This window comes from Setaria italica, chromosome V, assembly GCF_000263155.2.
Source record: "Setaria italica strain Yugu1 chromosome V, Setaria_italica_v2.0, whole genome shotgun sequence".
NCBI lineage: Eukaryota > Viridiplantae > Streptophyta > Magnoliopsida > Poales > Poaceae > Setaria > Setaria italica.
In genome coordinates this window covers 10069335-10086889 of record NC_028454.1, presented here as the reverse complement: position 1 = coordinate 10086889, position 17555 = coordinate 10069335, and the positions used below count along the sequence as shown (strand labels likewise).

General features: G+C 42.7%; 2 protein-coding genes across 2 annotated transcripts; both read right to left on the bottom strand.

Moving 5' to 3' along the window:
* Nucleotides 1–12948: 12948 nt before the first annotated feature.
* On the bottom strand, nt 12949–14802 carry LOC111257182. Its single transcript, XM_022826261.1, has 6 exons — nt 14750–14802; nt 14048–14291; nt 13793–13973; nt 13600–13710; nt 13179–13490; nt 12949–13088 (listed from the first exon to the last, which is right to left on the bottom strand). Exons 2-6 carry the CDS (start codon nt 14059–14061, stop codon nt 12978–12980), a joined length of 729 nt encoding a protein of 242 aa, XP_022681996.1. The 5' UTR covers nt 14062–14291; nt 14750–14802; the 3' UTR covers nt 12949–12977.
* Nucleotides 14803–14916: 114 nt separating this feature from the next.
* Nucleotides 14917–17080, bottom strand: LOC111257201. The gene is made up of 3 exons (XM_022826319.1): nt 16733–17080; nt 15842–16513; nt 14917–15038 (listed from the first exon to the last, which is right to left on the bottom strand). The coding sequence occupies exons 1-3, from the start codon at nt 17078–17080 to the stop codon at nt 15015–15017; spliced, it is 1044 nt and encodes a 347-aa protein (XP_022682054.1). The 3' UTR covers nt 14917–15014.
* Nucleotides 17081–17555: the final 475 nt, after the last annotated feature.

Here is a 17555-nt window from a genome sequence, read left to right as displayed (position 1 = left end):
CCTATCAATAACAGCCCATCAAATAGATCCACAGCCCACAATTCCAAGCGTACGAGCGGCTACGCATGAGTCACGCATGTAGCAGAACGTAGTGTCCATGCCCTTTGAGGAAATAAGAGACACGTGTCACGCCCTTGTAGGTGTAGGTGGTTTTTGAATTTCGAACTTAAATTGTATTTTTCTCCTAAACCGTGAACTCATTTTCAAATTCATTTAAACTACTGTGTTTCTAAGAATTAATGCAACACAATGAGATTCAACATGACTATATTTTGTTATATTTTAAAAACTCAATATTTTAGATGATCTCAACATAATGAATGTAAAAAAAAAAGTTGGTGAGTGTCAAAAAAATGTTGAGCCAAAATGTTGGTGATTGCAAAAAAATAGTTGGTGCGTGTAAAAAAGTGTTGAGCCATAATGTTGTTGAATGTAAAAAAAGTTTAAAAAAAGTTAGTACATAAAAAAATGTTGGTCAACGTCAAGAAATGTTGGTGACAATTAAGCCAGATTTTTTAAAGAAATGTTAATAAATATCAATAAATGTTGGTGGATGTAAAAAAAGTTAAAGAAAAATGTTGGTACATGTAAAAAAGTTAAAGGAAAAATAAATTTCAAATGTTGAAATTGTAGGCCCAAAATGTTGAAATTTTGAATTAAAAATTTTGGACGTTCAACATTTTGAAATATGATATTCAACAATTATTCATATTGGTATTCATTTTGTTAAAATGTTGTATAAAAATTGTTGAAATGTTGTATAAAAAATGATGAAATAGTATAGTTAAAATGTTGTATAAAAAGGTTGAATTTTGAAATAGTATAGTTAAAATGTTGTATAAAAAATGTTGAAATATTGTATAAGTAAAATGTTGAAATGTTGTATAAAAATGTTGAAATGTGGTACTAAATATGTTGAGATGGTTTATTAGAAATGTTGAATTTTTAGTAATTCAAAAAATACACATATTGGTACTCATTTTATTACAGATCACGTAGTCCAAACGGTTTTGAAAAGGGATAAATGGTTTAGGAGATAAATGCATTTGAATATAGAATTCAAACTTAAATCAATATCTGCACCAATCCACCATCCACCCAACACCAGCATGTTGCCACGTGGGGCACCACCATGCTACGCCCACAGTATGCTATGCGTCCATGCTAGGTTGCCAGCCAACCCGCATGCATGCGCGAGAATCTTCAACACCGGAAGGTTCATAATGTTGTGAATGTAAACAGAGGAAGATTCGAGATAGGAAGGAGATGAACAGTGAATCAGATGTCATTATTAATCAATGATGATTACATATATATAGGCTCAGTAAGAAGAGGTTAGGGGATAAACTCCTAAAGAAGCCCCACGATGGGCAGCTCCACTTCGTCCATAATGAGGGATGTGCCCACGTCGTAGGCAAGACCCGCATGGCCCACTAGCGCATGCGTGGGATTTTTCCCGCCTCCAGCTTTGGACGAGGTCAAAGCAATATTATTTGCAACACTCCCCCTTGATCGAGTCCAAGCTTGATTAAGTTGTAATTCTACTCCTCTGAAAACCCTGTGGGAAAAATTAGGAATAAATTATGCTATGATTACTCTATCATAAATCTTTAAGGTTTAAGGAGTAACTTATGTCTTGTATATCCCTAGAAAAACCCTGTGGGAAAAAAATGGGATATGACATCTTTTGTGTTACCCATTGCCTCATTAAAACTTAATATGAGAAAACCTGATGGTAAAACTCATAAAACAAAAGAGTACAATGTGATGTTGTTAACTAGGCTCATCATTCAAGGACACTCCCCCTTAAGCTTGCAAATCTCAAAACCGTCTCATACCAATGCCCTTAACGCATTTCTCGAATGAGGAAGATGGTAGGGACTTGGTGAAGAGGTCAACGAGATTATCACAAGACTTTGTTTGCAAGATATTTATATCTCCACTTAGCTGAAGCTCATGTGGATAAAATAGCTTGGGAGCAATATGCTTAGTGATGTTGCTCTCGATGTAGCCAGTTTTCATCTGTGGAACACAAGCAGCATTATCTTCATAGATAATGGTGGGTGATTCACTGGGACCAATACCACAAGATTGCTCTATGTGGTTTATCATTCTGCGAAGCCACACGCATTCACGTGATGCCTCATATAGTGCAATGATCTTAGAATGATTCGTGGAGGTGGCCACCATTGTTTGTTTAGATGATTTCCACGATATGGCTGTTCCACCATGTAGGAATACAAATCCTGTCTGTGATCTGGCATTGTGGGGATCAGACATATAGCCAGCATCAGTGTATCCAACTAAATTGGACTCTTGGGTTTTCTGAAAAAAATAATCCAAGATCTTTAGTGCCATTCAAATACCTAAGGATTTGCTTTCCTCCGGTCCAATGGCGCTTTGTTGGGGCGGCACTATGTCTTGACAACAGATTCACTGCAAAAGCAATGTCAGGCTTGATACTGTTTGCAAGATACATGAGTGCTCCAATGAGACTGAGGTAAGGGTATTCAGGACCCAGTACCTCTTCCCCTTCCTCCCGTGGTCGGAAAACATCCTTTTCTCGATCAAGAGATCGAACAACCATGGAAGTTTTTATTGGATATGATTTATCCATATTGAATTTCTCCAATACCTTTTGGACATAAACAGACTGGTGCACTAAAATTCCCGAGTGAAGGTGCTCAATTTGTAAACATAAGCAAAATTTGGTTTTACCCAAATCCTTCATCTTGAATTCCGTCTTAAGATGATTTCGAGCTTCATCAATATCTTGTGTGTTGCCAATGATGTTTAAGTCATCTACATACACAGATATAATGCAAAACCCCGTAGGGGATCTCTTGATGAAGACGCACGGACAATCACCGTTGTTGGAGTATCCCTTCTGCAGAAGGTACTCGCTCAGTCGGCTGTACCACATTCTTCCCGACTGTTTAAAACCATATAATGATCTTTTAAGTTTTACACAATACATATTGCGATTTGCGCTTTCATTCGGTATAGAGATTCCATCAGGAACCTTCATATATATATATATATATATATTATATATATATATATATATATATCCGAATTTAGTGACCCATATAAATATGCAGTCACGACATCCATCAACTGCATAGATAGACACTTTTGGATTGCTAGTGATATTAAATATCGGAATGTGATTCCACTCATAACTGGAGAGTATGTTTCATTGAAATCAATGCCGGGTCTCTGCGTGAACCCTTGTGCTACAAGCCTCGCCTTATATCTCACCACCTCGTTGTTCTCATTCCGCTTTCGGACGAAAACCCATTTAAAACCCACAGGGAAGGTTTTTGGAGGTGTAGGTATCACTGATGAGAATACCTCTCTTTTCTTGAGGGAGGCTAACTCTGCTTCAATTGCTTCCTTCCATTTGTTCCAGTCCGAACGCTTCTTGCATTCTACCATGGATTTGGGATCTGGATCATTTTGGATGGTGTAGGCAACTGATGAGGCAAAGTATATGTCGACTATTGTAGTCTTACGATCAAATGATTCTCCAGAATCAACATAGTTTATGGAAATCTCAAGCACCCCAGTTGACGGCTCGGTATTTTCTAATGCGATTGCGTTGGGGCATTCCAATACCCCATCATCAGAAATTGAGTGCACTGTTGATGTGGAAGGTGGATTGGGTAAATCCACTCTTTGTATCTCAACTTGAAGTTGAGTCGCATTTACTGTTTTAGAGTGCACTGTTGATGTGGGAGGTGGATTGGGTAAATCCACTCTTTGTATCTCAACTTGAAGTTGAGTCGCATTTACTGTTTTAGAGGATTTTGTCCTCTGTTTCCTCGTGCGCTTGCGAGGATTTGCCGTACTTCTCTCATTCTCATTCTGAGAAGATAGTTGAATAGTTTTATTTGGTACCTCTACTCTTTCCAGCACATTCCTTGCTGGAATGTAGGATTTTGTGACACTTTTGTCAACAGTAAATGAATCTGGCAAATTGTTTGCAGCATTCTGCAAATCAATAATCCTTTGAACTTGAAGTTCGGATTCTTTGGTACGAGGATCCTCCTTTAGGGTGTCTATGGCATCCCAATTTATTTCCTGGCATTCAGTGTAATATTTGAATTTTCCCCTAATGCCGAGAAATGATCTTCGTTGAAGATACAATCAGCGTACCGGGCTGTGAGTAAGTCCCCTGTAAGGGGCTCCAGGTATTTAATGATCGACGGAGATAAATACCCCACATAGATCCCCATTTTCCTGTGAGGGCCCATAGTTGTACGCTTTGGTGGTGAGATCGGTACGTATATTGCGCAACCGAATTTCCATAGATGGGAAATACTTGGAGGATCACCACGAACCAATTGCAACGAGGAGGTTGCATGGTATGCAATTGGGCGCAATTGTATTAAGTCCGCAGCGTGTAGGACTGCGTGACCCCAACATGAGGTTGGTAGATTACAATCTTCCAACAGTGGTCTAGCAATAAGCTTTATTCTCTTGATGAGAGATTCAGCTAAACCATTTTGTGTATGGACATATGGTACAGAATGTTAAACTTCAATTCCTAAGGCTATACAATAATCATTGAAGGCTTTGGAAGAAAATTCTGCTGCATTGTCCAACCTAATTGATTTTATCCAGTGTTCAGGCTGATTTGCTCTAAGTCTGATGACTTGTGCTATCAATTTTGCAAAAGCATGGTTCCGTGTTGATAATAGACACACATGAGACCATCTTGTGGATGCATCTATTAGAACCATGAAATACCTGAAAGGTCCAGATAAAGGTTGAATAGGTCCACATATGTCTCCTTGAATGCGTTCAAGGAACTTGAGTGGTTCAGCCTGTATTTTGAGATGTGAGGGTCTCAAAATTAATTTCCCAGTTGCACATGAGGTGCACATAAAATCTGATGATTGTGGGAATTTGTTATTGCTCATACCGTGACCATGTGAATTGCTAATGATTTTTCTCATCATCCCGACACTAGGATGGCCAAGGTGATCATGCCAAGTTTTGAATGCGTTCACATTCTGAAAAATCACTTTGTATGCAACATGTGGTACGGGTTTGACGTATGTGTAGTACAATCCGGACGAGAGAGAACACTTTTTCGAGTGTCTGTTTGCCATATCTGTTATCTTTAGTCAAGATGAGAAACTCATCTTTGTTTTCTTCATGTGTTTCGACATGAATCCCATTTTTACGGATATCTCTATAACTTAGTTGGGTACATGTTGAATCAGGATATAATAATGCTTTCTCGATATCAATTTGTGTACCCGTTGGAAGTATGATGGTGGCTCTGCCGGAACCAACTATCATAGCATTGCGTCCTGCGATGGTCAAAATTTGTCCCTCCCTCTTTGTAAGAGTTTGGAAATATTTGACTTCCCTAAGTATAGTATTTGTGGTACAATTGTCCACAAGCCACAACTCTTCATCCATCGGATCGACTCCCATATGAATCTATATAATGCAGAATTTAAATTCATAAATATCATGCAAGATATAGAAAAAAAAATACATACTAAGTAATTAAATTGTGCAACATTACATCTGAAAATAAACTAGCAATATCATGTTTTTAATACAATCACAATACATGCAACTAAATTAGCTAAGGTACGAAGCCTAGATAATGTCTCCGAACATGTCGTTGAAAGCATATTCCATAAGCATGTTGTCCACATCCAGGAAGTTGTCCTCTTCAGTTGGCGGAATCTTGGTGTCACTCGGTCCCGCTCCATGAGGGATGGGGTCCATAGATCCAGTCTCCAGCAATTGAGAGGTGAAGTGTGCTTCATACTTCTGTGAGTTTTGTCCTTGACCTATGGACTTCATGTATAAATCAACCAGATGCTTGGGGGTTCTGCATTTCTTAGCTACATGATTGTAGCAACCACACCTGTAGCAGGTGATCTTGTTGCTATTATCATTTTTAGGCTTGGATATGCCTTTTTCCTTTTTGAAGTTCCCACGTGGTTTGCGTGCTCTTTTAGACTTGCCTTTGCTTGAGGAATTTCCAGTATGTGTATTTTCCTTCGGTCCATTTTTCTTCACGTTCGCATGTACTTCAGGCAGAGGAGTAGTGCCTAGAGGGCGCTGGGTAGAGTTCCATACGAAAATCTCATGATTTTTTTCTGCCTGACGTAATGTCTGAATCAATGAAGAAAAAACAGACAGCCCAGGTTGTGGCCTGAGGCTTGGCTTGGCCCAACTTGTGCGGCCCAGCTAGTTGCTGGTGTGGCCTGCTGTTGATGCAGCCCAGCTTGCTAGTGCGGCCACACGTAGAGCCTTAAGGCCTGGCTCGCACATATGCAGAGTCTCGCGATGCCTGGCGCACGCTCCGAAGCCTCTCGCGACTCCTCGCGTGCTCCGCCGCCGTAATAGCTTCTGCCGCCGCAATAGCTTCTGCCGCCCGCTTCTTCTACCGGCACCATAGCCATCGATCCTCCGCCTCTGTCGCCAGATCCACGCCCGCGCAGCCCGGATCTGCCTCCCCCTCACTCCCCCTGGCCTCTTGCTTCTTCGCTCAAGCCTCCCCCTCACCTGGAGGTGGGGGACAGCGGCTGCCGCCGCTAGCGTTGGTCCCGACCGGCGCAGGCACGTGCCCGGTCGGGATCATGTTCCAGCGAAGCCCGAGGCGGCGGTTGGCCGCTACGGTCGCAGTGGCGCGTCCGGGACAGCTCGAGTTGGTCGGAGGAGGGGGTGGAGGAGCAAGCTCCGGCTCGTCGAAGACCACAGGCGCGCCTAAAGGCGTTGTGTTGATGTACAGCGGCAGAGCTCCGCGTCGCGCGGCGATGGTGTGGCGAGGAGCTGGCGTCGACGTCATGAGCGGTGAGTACATTGGCGAGTATGTTGGCGTCAGGGTACGGCGGGGTGTCGGCGACGGAGTACGGTGGTGATGTTCAGACCTCAGCCGCGTCGACCGTCCATGCTGCGCGCAGTAGCGACGTGAGGTCACCAGGATCCTTCCCGGCACCAGGCAATCCTCCGGCGGCGATGGTGGTCCTTGACGGAGAGCGAGGTCGGCCTCGCGGCGAGCGGCGTCGTCGACGTCGTGGCGTCCGCCCCGCCGTCCTCCTGCGGGAGGGATCATAGGGCCACGGCCGGTGAAGCCGGCATCATGGTTCCTGTTGCGGCGAGGGCGGCGCATTGGGGCTCGGAGGAGCGCATTAAGCTCCTGGTGCATGAGGCGACGCACTCAGCGAGGAAAAAGGAAAACGGATTCAACAGATGGTGAGTTCCTCGACGGCATCTTACCCTCTGCGACTTCCGGCGAACTCTTTCCTATTGCTCAGTGGAGAACTAAGGTGCTGATAACGTGTTGTGAATGTAAACAGAGGAAGATTCGAGAGAGGAAGGAGATGAACAGTGAATCAGATGTCATTATTAATCAATGATGATTATATATATATATATATATATACGGTCAATATACTCCGTAGCCAGCTATAGAATAGGATATTCTGTAGCCAGTGCACGTGGCATGTGGTGATTGGCCATCCCGCTCACGTCCGGTCGTTCGCGCGAGACCATCAATCTAATATCACGCAAGCCAGTAACCGAGCTGTTCGCGCGAGCTATTGAACGAGCCGTTCGTGCGAGCCAGTAAATTAACGCCAGAAAGCCATGCTCAGAGCCATGAACGGCCAGCAACGTCTGGTTTGCTGATTTAGCCCAGGATTGAACGAACCAGTAAAACGGCACAGCACAAATTAATCCTCCTGCTCAGATCCGCCGCCACAGCACCATGGCCGCCGCCACCTCCTGCTCAGATCCGGCGTCCTTGGCCATCCTCCGCCACCCAATGTGCCATGCAGCCCCACCACAACCCGTTTCCCACGCAGGCCCGCGCAGGCAATCGCCGGGAGATCACGCCGCCGGCACTCCTGCCGCGTTCGTGCGGGAGGCCGCCGGTGGGTTGGAGCCGACTTCCCCGAGCCGCTGCTGTTGGACGGAACAGAGCTGTTACGACATTGATTGGCTTCACTCAATCAGCGCGAGGTGCTCGGATGAATTTGTGGCTGTGGCACTAATTACGGCAGCAGGGAAATCAATCGGCAATTAATTGCTGTCGTTAATGGTGAGTCCATCTCCTGTGCCTGCAAGAATCCGGAGGTCTCCCTGCAGGTTGCAGTTGCATCAGCAGGTTGGGTCTCGCTCCTGCACAATCCGATTCCATGGATGGCGCAACTTCAACACCCACACCGGAGGTGTCCCCTGTACTGCTGATGCCGCAATCGCCGGAGCCGGAGGTAAATGGCGCACGGGTGACTCCTCTCCAACATGTGTCGCCAGAGACGATGGCAACGCCCGATCCGGAGAGGACCTACTTGCATGTGAGTGTGCTGGCTTTTAGTCTTTTCTTCTTGTTGCTGATCCATCTAAAAGCTAAATGGTGTCGCATAGCTAAATTTCCAAATTCATGTTTTAGGTGACCCACCCAAAAGGTCTGAAAATTCAGGACACATTTCAATGAACCTTGATAGTAAAATCCAGGAAACAGTACTTGGTGCCATTATTCAGAAATTCAGAAATCAGAAACGTCCAGCATGAATTGCATTATGATTATTCATTACCTAGTTGATTCCTGGTATATATATACCTAGCTTTCAGAAATTCAGGAACCAAAGCGTACAGCATGAATTTCATTACATAGTTCATTCCTGATTATGTTATCAGAATTTCAGAAATCTTAGATATGATTGGTTCAGTAATATGCCATGTAGCCCTACTGATGCAGCTGTTGTCCCCTATCTCATCCTAGTGTAGTTTGAAATAATAAAGATTGTGCTCCAAACATTCTGTAGTAGAGATATGTGTATTTTAGAAGTTGTGGTACTGCCTTTCTGATATGTGTTTTTTTCCCCAGGATCCCTTGTTGCCAGAGACAATTGTGCCAACCGAGGAGCTGCGTTTTGACAGTAGAGATGAAGCCAAGGAATTTTACAAATTCTATGCGGGCAAGGCAGGGTTTGATGTACGCATAACCAAGACAAGTAGGAAGACGGTACTGGAGTTGTCGTGCAACAAACAAGGACACTGGGATTACTACAAGCCTGGTGAGGAGAGGGTACGTGAGAAAATGTCAATGAGGTGTGGCTGCAAAGCTTTTGTGAAGATTAAATGGAACCAGAAGAAGGACTATTGGTTCTTTGAGAGGATAAGGTTGGAGCACAATCATCCACTGCATCCCTCGCCGACCGTAACACAGTTCTTGAGGATACAAAAGGACAAGGACCCTATAGTCATGGGTATTGTTGATCAGATGCATAGGTGTGATGCTTCTCACAACACTACAGTAAATGTGCTGGCAGAATTATATGGTGGTCGGCAGAACTTCACGTTCACGGAAATGGATTTGAGAAATAGGTAATGTCTTCACATGTACTATTGTTGATGTTGTTGTTGAATACATGGAAATCTTTATAATTAAATTGATGTATGTGTTCATGGTTGCAGGAAAGCTGCAACTGCCAGGGATGAGAGGGAAAATGATATACCAAAGTTGCTTGAGTTCTTCAGGGAGATGAAGGCCCATAATGAGTATTTCTACTATGAGTTGCAGGTAGACAGTGAAAATGTTATCAAGAATGTGTTCTGGAGTCATGCAAGCCAGCGTGCAGAATATATAGATTTTGGAGATGTGGTTACATTCGACACCACATACAAAACAAACATGTATAGCATGCCTTTAGCCATGTTTGTTGGGTCAAACCATCAACTGCAGAATGTCGTGTTTGGGCAAGCATTGTTGCAGGATGAGCAAGCTAACACTTATGAGTGGTTGTTTGGGGCATTCAAAAACTGTATGTCCGGAGGTCGGGACCCACGGTGTATACTTACAGGTGAGGAATGTTTATACACGAATGTCGTGAGTGATACGTAACTTGAAATAATTGGTAACTTTGTCGCATTTACTGTGTTGCAGACCAGGATAGTTCAATGGCGGCAGCGATCAAGAAGGTGTTCAAACAAACACAGCACAGGTTGTGCCGTTGGCACATGCTTAAGAAGTATAAAGCAGAGCTGAAAAAACTATACAAGATTCATGATGGTCTGAAGATAAAGCTCGTCACCGTAATCAATCACCCACTTACACCTACAGAGTTTGAGTTTGCATGGAATGAGTTGGTGGATGAGTATGGCATACGGGAGGATGACACTATTCAGGGACTTTGGGATAGTAGGAAATTGTGGGTTGCTGCTTATTTCAAGCCCTTGTGTTGTGGCAGGATGACCTCTACACAGAGAAGTGAAAGTGTAAATAAGATGATCAAGGGGAGTGGCTTCACAGGACATATGACATGCATGAGTAAATTTGCACGCAGGATGCTAGACTTCATTCAACACACAAATCACACAGCGGGTGGGGAAACCCATTGGTCTCAGGTAATAATGACAGTGTATTGTTTGAGAATATCATTCACTATCGTTTACCAGGGATTAATGATTTAAGTGGTTGCCCATGAAATAGGCTGGTAACTGGCGGCTGACGTTGCAGCCCTTTGATGGCCATCTTAGCAGAGTGTACACACGAGCCGTGTACAAGAAATACAGGGAAACTTATATTTATAGTACTGCTTTCCGTATTGATCCTCATCCTAACGAGGTTGATGTTTACCTGGTGACGCACACGGATCAGTCATGGCAATATGCTTGGTTTCAACATTCATTTAGAGTGGAGGCTGATGTACGATCCGGTAGATATACATGCGAGTGCAAGACATGGGAGCATACAGGTAAAAATGGTGCAATTTGAAAAAAATTCATCTCAGCATTTCAATGTATATTGTGGCCTGGTGAAAAAGTAGCACTGATTATGTTTAATTTCATTGTTACAGGCTTGTTCTGCGCCCATCTTATTAAAGCCTTCACGTACCTTCAGATCGACAATATACCTGTAGAGTACATAATGAAGAGATACACGAGGGGTGCAAGAACGATGGTACCGTGGGACAGGCATGACATTGTGACTTCGGTACCGGGTTGTGAGAGCGATCAATACAAAACAAAGAAACTAGTAGAAATTGCGATGGCTGCTGTGAGAGCATGCCGCAAAACAAGTCTTGGGTTCGAGAAAGGCTGTGAGCAGCTGTCTGCATTGGTTGAGTGGGGTGAAAGTATTGCAAAAGGTACAGGAGCATCACATGTGGGGGATCATACAGAAGAACAGAGTGATGTGATCCCGCATACTATAGGTGAACCTGCGGCTAGTTTGGCTGAACAAGATTCAGCAGTTGATACTGCAGTCCAAATTTCGGAGTGTGCACCAAGGGAGGCAAGAACAAAGGGGAGGAAGCGTGGAGGGAGACAGGTTGTTAATGAACATGCAAGTTCCAGTAAGGCACAGGGGCAGCGGACATGTGGATATTGTGGATCTTTGGGTCATTATAGTACGGGGTGTGATTTGAACCCGGATAACATCAATAAGAAACGAGGTGCAGGTGGGAGTTTGCGGGGCAAGATGGGACGAAAGAGGGGGAGACCACCCACAAAAAGGCAACTGGAGGATGAGTTTAATGGTGTTGCATGAGTTGTGTTTACTAATTGGGTGTGTTTGGAACAAATTAATGGTTGTGTTTGGATAATTACTGAATGGCTGTAGGAGATTTTTGTGCATCATGAATTTATTCTTTCTGGTTCCTTCGTGTCTTGAGTATTGTGAACCCACTTGCTATCAGTGATGTTGTTGGTAACTAAACTGTTGGCAACTAACCTGTGATGTTGTTGTCGCCCAGCTGCAAGTGCGCGCAGCATGTTTTGCATCTGCTAAATTTTTTTTGCTGCCAATGTTGCCAACAGTTTAGTTGCCAACAACAACAGCAGGTTCGGACTGTATAATTGTTTACACTTGTTTTACTGTATCCAGCTGCAAGTGATCGACTTACACTATTCAATGTCAAAGAAATGATGGTTTAGTGTTTACGTGTGCTAGTTAGTGTTGTCACTATTCAATGTCAAAGAAATGATGGTTTAGTGTTTACGTGTGCTAGTTAGTGTTGTCGGGCGTACAGCTGAAATCAGGGCTTAATATGTCATTTTTTTGCTACTGCTATCAGAAACTTGAGGCATGAAGAACTAAGACATTGCATTGCCTTTTCAGAATTATTTGTGAATTTGAGGTATTATGAGACCTTCTAAATATATTACTGTACTTTTAATTATTTTATACTTGTATACCGAATTGTTTGGCAAATTTTGTAGTTTTCTTTTCCGATTGTATATTCGATTACACCGAATCTATATTGGAGTATCGGTGACATACCCTGGGCCTGGGTCCGCCAGCTGTCCGGTTCAGTTCCTGTCTACTTCCCTTGTTCTGAATCTTAAGATAAATCCATCTTCATCTTGCCTTGGGTTGCAGGGCCTCAGGAGGAACAAGCAACGGGAAAAGGACAGGACTGTAAGGAACAGGCTGTATAATAAAATGGAGCTGTAATTATGTACTGTGTAATTGAGATTCTAGGAGTAGAAATGGAGTCAGTTGTAGTAAATTAGTGTACGACATTATCATCTAATAAATTGTATGGATATTTGGCAACTGTGTTTTTTAAACTTGTTATCAGAGATGAAATTCCTTTATCATAAAGTGTGCATGGGAACATTCAGCAGAAATCAGAATGTCTCTGCTCAGGTCACAGGTGCAGCTGAACATATTCGGACTGGAAAATGCATGCAGAGAGCTCGCCAACATGGACCGGCCGGTTCAGCAACGGCCTCACCACCCAAACACATATTCAGACTGGAAAATTGGACCCAAGAAGCACAGTATTCCATTTACAGTATGGATATTTGGCAAACTGTTATTTACTGGGCATGTGAAGCACAGAACTTGTATTCCATTTACAGTAACAACTCAAATTTGTGAAGAACATAATTAAACTTATTTGGGATCCATGAAATTCAAGCGACCACACGGAATGTCTATGTCTGGAAGTTGTCGAGAATGAAGGGACAGTAAACATGTTCCTAGTCCACTAGGATCACATGCGACGCCTGTGTGCTTCTAGACCACCAGGGAGCTTCTTGATCTCGTTGATTGGATGGTAGATGCCGTAGAATAGGAGCTGGGACCTATATTGCCGAATGTCTTCCTGCAATGCATAGGTAAACAGCAATCAGGACTATTGTAGATGGATTAATAATTAGAAACCTTGAGTTTTGGTAAGAGTGGTTATTCGTACTGTTAGGATTGGAACGTGGAAAGAGTCACCGTTCCATAGCTCCATGGATTTGATGGCATAGAATCCACAATCATTATCGTCCGTATGCATACATGGAACAATGATAGGACGTTTGAATCTGGTAAATTGCTTCATTTCAAAATCTGTTACCAACTGAAACAGGAGATTAAGGCGTCGAATAATTCGGTCACCAAGGACTTGGTGGTAATCTGTGTGGTCGTCTGGACTAGAATCAATTACATCAATGCGGTCATGTATGAAGTTGATGCAGTAGATGGTATAGTGCTCCTCCTCCATAACCGGCAAAAGGAACTAGACATGACAGAGTTAAAATGAAGTGCGGAAACTGTAAGTTCAAAATCAGTTGGCAGCCTTTTTTTGTAGTACATTGATGTGGTTGTCGGGAGTAGATAGTACTTACTAGTTTCACTTTGGTTGCGTCAAGATCTCCAATATCTCGCTGTAAGACAGCTAGTGCCTGATGTGATTCCCACTGAGAGAACTCTTCATCTTCCTCAATATTGACATATTCCTGGATGTATAATATAATGGCATTAGAGGGTGTAAATTTTTTTACCTGAATTGTGTAGTGAATGGATTAGGTACGCGCTCACCCCAAGCTCTTGAGATAAAAAGACCCTATACCCACCACCATCAGGCATGTGGCATTCATCGTAGCTCATGCAGGCCACAAGGTATGACATGAACTGAGTGGAAAGCATCTCGCCATCAAGGAAAGACTCCTCTATATCTAATCCACTAAATTCTCTCAAGCCGGTGCGGATGAAAATATCGCTGGTATGCAAAGAAATGACTCGTAATTGTGTGCATGCAGCATTGGATCTTCAGGAGTAGGTTGTAAACAATACCTTTTGCACTTCATGTCAGTTCTGAACTTTTTCCTAACAGCATGTGCTGTTAACTGTGGAGCTTTAGCTCTTTGTGGATCGCCTTTGAAAGGGGACACGTACCTGGCTGGTCGTTTTGTAAGTCTTTGTGGCCTTGGAGCAATGGCTGGACGATGGATGAACTCATCTTGTGTGCAAGGCTGTAGAAGAATAGGGCCAAGTGCATCATCTTTGTTGGTTGCAGCTTGAATATTTTCCTCATCTCCTGTTATTTTTTGGAAAAAGAGACTAACATGTATATTTGCACAACATAATAAATATGGTATTACATACACATAATTTATCTGTCACAAATCCCAGACCATGTCGTGGTAAGCAGGGACTAATAACTTTGTGATATTATAGTCAACCATTACTAAACGTAGCAGGTAGCTGCTGATCATGTGCAACTTGCTCTTGTAATGTAAGGCAATCAGTACTGTTGTGATGTCACTAAGAAAATGTTATATTCTGAAGACATTAATTTTAATCCTGTTGCTGCCCGCAAGCAGAATATATAATATGTTACATATTCATATATAGGTTCACACAGAAGTGTGGTTGAAGAACAGATAGTTTACTGTAAGGTTGATGCATAAAAAATACAGGTGTGAGTGTGTACAACTGAACTAAAATAAGTAGCCGGAGAAAAGGATGATGGAACTATTTGAAAAGAATCCATACTGCCATTTGGTGAAGGTGCGACAGGGTCTCCTTTAGCCGGAACATGAGGCACGATGTGATCAATCATCACATCTATGTGAACCTATACATGAAGAATCAAATATGTGTTCAGAAGATGGCACTGCTGGTGCTAAAATAGTAGTGTTGTTACTGAACAATGCATTAGAAACCTGAGTACACACGGGTGAAAGGTCGCCTTCCATTATGTTGTCATGTGCTGCACCAAATACATTTTCAGATCCAACATTATGTGTAATGTGTCCATTCATATCGACGTCATTGGCTTGCGCTGCATATAGTAAGATAGTATATGGAAAATGATGAAATAGTAAATCAATATGATGGCAGTGGGCAGTAATATTTTTAGTATTAAAACCTGGTAAATAGTAAACCAATATGTTTTTCAGTACCTGCATCAGAAGCGTGGGCTTGATTGTCATGATCTTCACTATTATTGCCATGAATCTCGTCATTCAAAATTGCCTGTAGAATGTGAGTGGCTGACTGATGTGCATCTGATAGCATCTTTTGTGCAATGGTTACATATCTGGATGCTTCCTTGGCTTTGGCATCAAAACTTGCCAAGGCTTGCATTGCCTGCGTCTTCCTAGGCTCGGCACTAATCTGATGAACTATACCACGCAGTTCTGCTTGCATACTATGGATACGTGTTGTGGGCAATGGTTCAATGCTGGGTGGGGTAGTTGAAGATGGGTTCTCAGTTGTATGGTAGCAAGTATCGATGATGTTCCTAAGCTGCACACACGAAGTGTATTAGGGGGAAATACCGGAGAATATTTGACATAATAAAAATAGGACATGTGTGAATAGACCGAACCGGTAACAGCCCAAATGTAGCCTTCCCTTGTTGATCTTTGGTCCTATCGGCACTGATTATCTTTTTTATCACATTTTGAGTAAAGTACTTTGCACGAGGAGTGTCCATGTGCTGAACCTGATGTTGGCATTGTAGGTTGTCCAAATACAGTATCCACAACAATATAAATCAGTAATTAATTTACAGCAATATAAATCAGTAATTAATTTACTCCAGTCATGGCATGCATATGGATGGCAAGATGGTGTACTTACAATCAATAATATTGCGCATCCTGAGAATGATTTCTTTGCTTTGTCGGACTGCCAATTGAGTGCAGCTTCTCGGAGGTCATCCACAACAGCCTTACACCAGTTCAGAGCTGGTAAGCAAGACAGATCTCTAGTGAGGTAAACATCCTTGCACCTAATGTTGTTGTCGGTGCTTGGGAACAGAAGTTTGTTGCATGCAATGATAAAGAAAAATCTTATTGCCATGTCATCAGTAATCATGCCAGACCCTAGCTCCAGATCATCCTTCAGGGTCTTCTGTAGATGGCTAGCGTTCAGGTCGTGGGATTCTTGTAAACCCAACAAAGTCTTGAGAGCAGATAACGCCTTGGATGCTTGAATGTGTGTACTCAACACAATATCTTCACCACCTTCTGGTAAGTCAAGCACCTGCTTTACCATGAACGGGGTGACATGGATACCCTTATCTTTTGCAACATTCAGTACCATGGTTTTGGGGTCTAGCCTGTCGAACAAGAACTTCAATAGCTCTCTGCTCTCTAACCTCTCTGCTGCAACACAAAGGAGTCCACCAAAACCCATATCTTTGATTCGCCTACGTTGCCAAAGTGTTAGGTGGTCGACAAAGGAGTTAAATGTTGATGGTGCACATCGAACTGTAGGTGCGTGAGCATACTTGACGGGGTTCTTGGCAAGCTGCCAAATGAAGATATGAAAAGGCTGTAGTAAGTGTGAGTGGTGGAAGAATCGGTTCTCATAATGTTTATGTATGTAAATGAACCACATGTCAAATATATAGTAAAATGCCACGGTTGAGCATTGGGCAGGCTGACTCAGGTAATTTACCAAAAAATTGAAAATGAAGTAAATTGTACCTTGAAAGTAAAAAAAGAGAAGGTTGGTTTACTATTGTACCTTGGAAGTTGCATTGATACACTGTTTCTTCGCTACTGGTTGCCTCGGTGGGGGTTCCATGAAGGCATCATCATCGTCATTAACATCACTCCGAGGGAGATCCCTTTCGCTGCTTGTTTCACCGTGCAACTGTTGCCCATTTCTGGTCAGTGGTTTGATAATATTATTTGCAAGATTTGCATCTTGGCCACCAGGTTTTTGAGGGGGTGCTGTTGGTTGTGGTTGTGCATCAGCTCCTGCAACTGGCTGTGCATCGGCTGCCCCGGTGACCGCGCTAACATCAAAGGTCCATTCGCCTTGTGTGGTGCGGATCCCGAAAGATTTTAATCTGCCCTGAATTTTCTTCATGTCCTGTTTTTTTAGAAAGGAAAATATTATTATCCATGAAACAATGTAACATGGATATTTGCATAACCTAATGTATCTGTCAAAACTGCAGCAGGACAAACACCCTTTGCTGGAACTTCCAGTCTATATCCAATAAATATTAAAATATATGGTTAACTTACCACATGATATATGCAGTGAACAAAAAAATGCAGAGACGACATGAATATGAAGAAGTGGTAAATTGTATATATATTTTGCAACCTAATGTAGCATTGAAACGGAGCTTCCATGCTATAACCAGGTGAAAGTAGTGTAAGTTTTTTCATGCATTGCAGTAGTAAAACCACATAATGTAAGTATTGAAATCTGATTATGAATGTACGACAGGCCAGCGTGGATTTACTATAATATTGGTGCACATGTAAAAAAATGGCAAAAAGAAATTGGAGTACTGTGTAACCTGGTAATTGGAGTACTGTGGATTTACTATAAT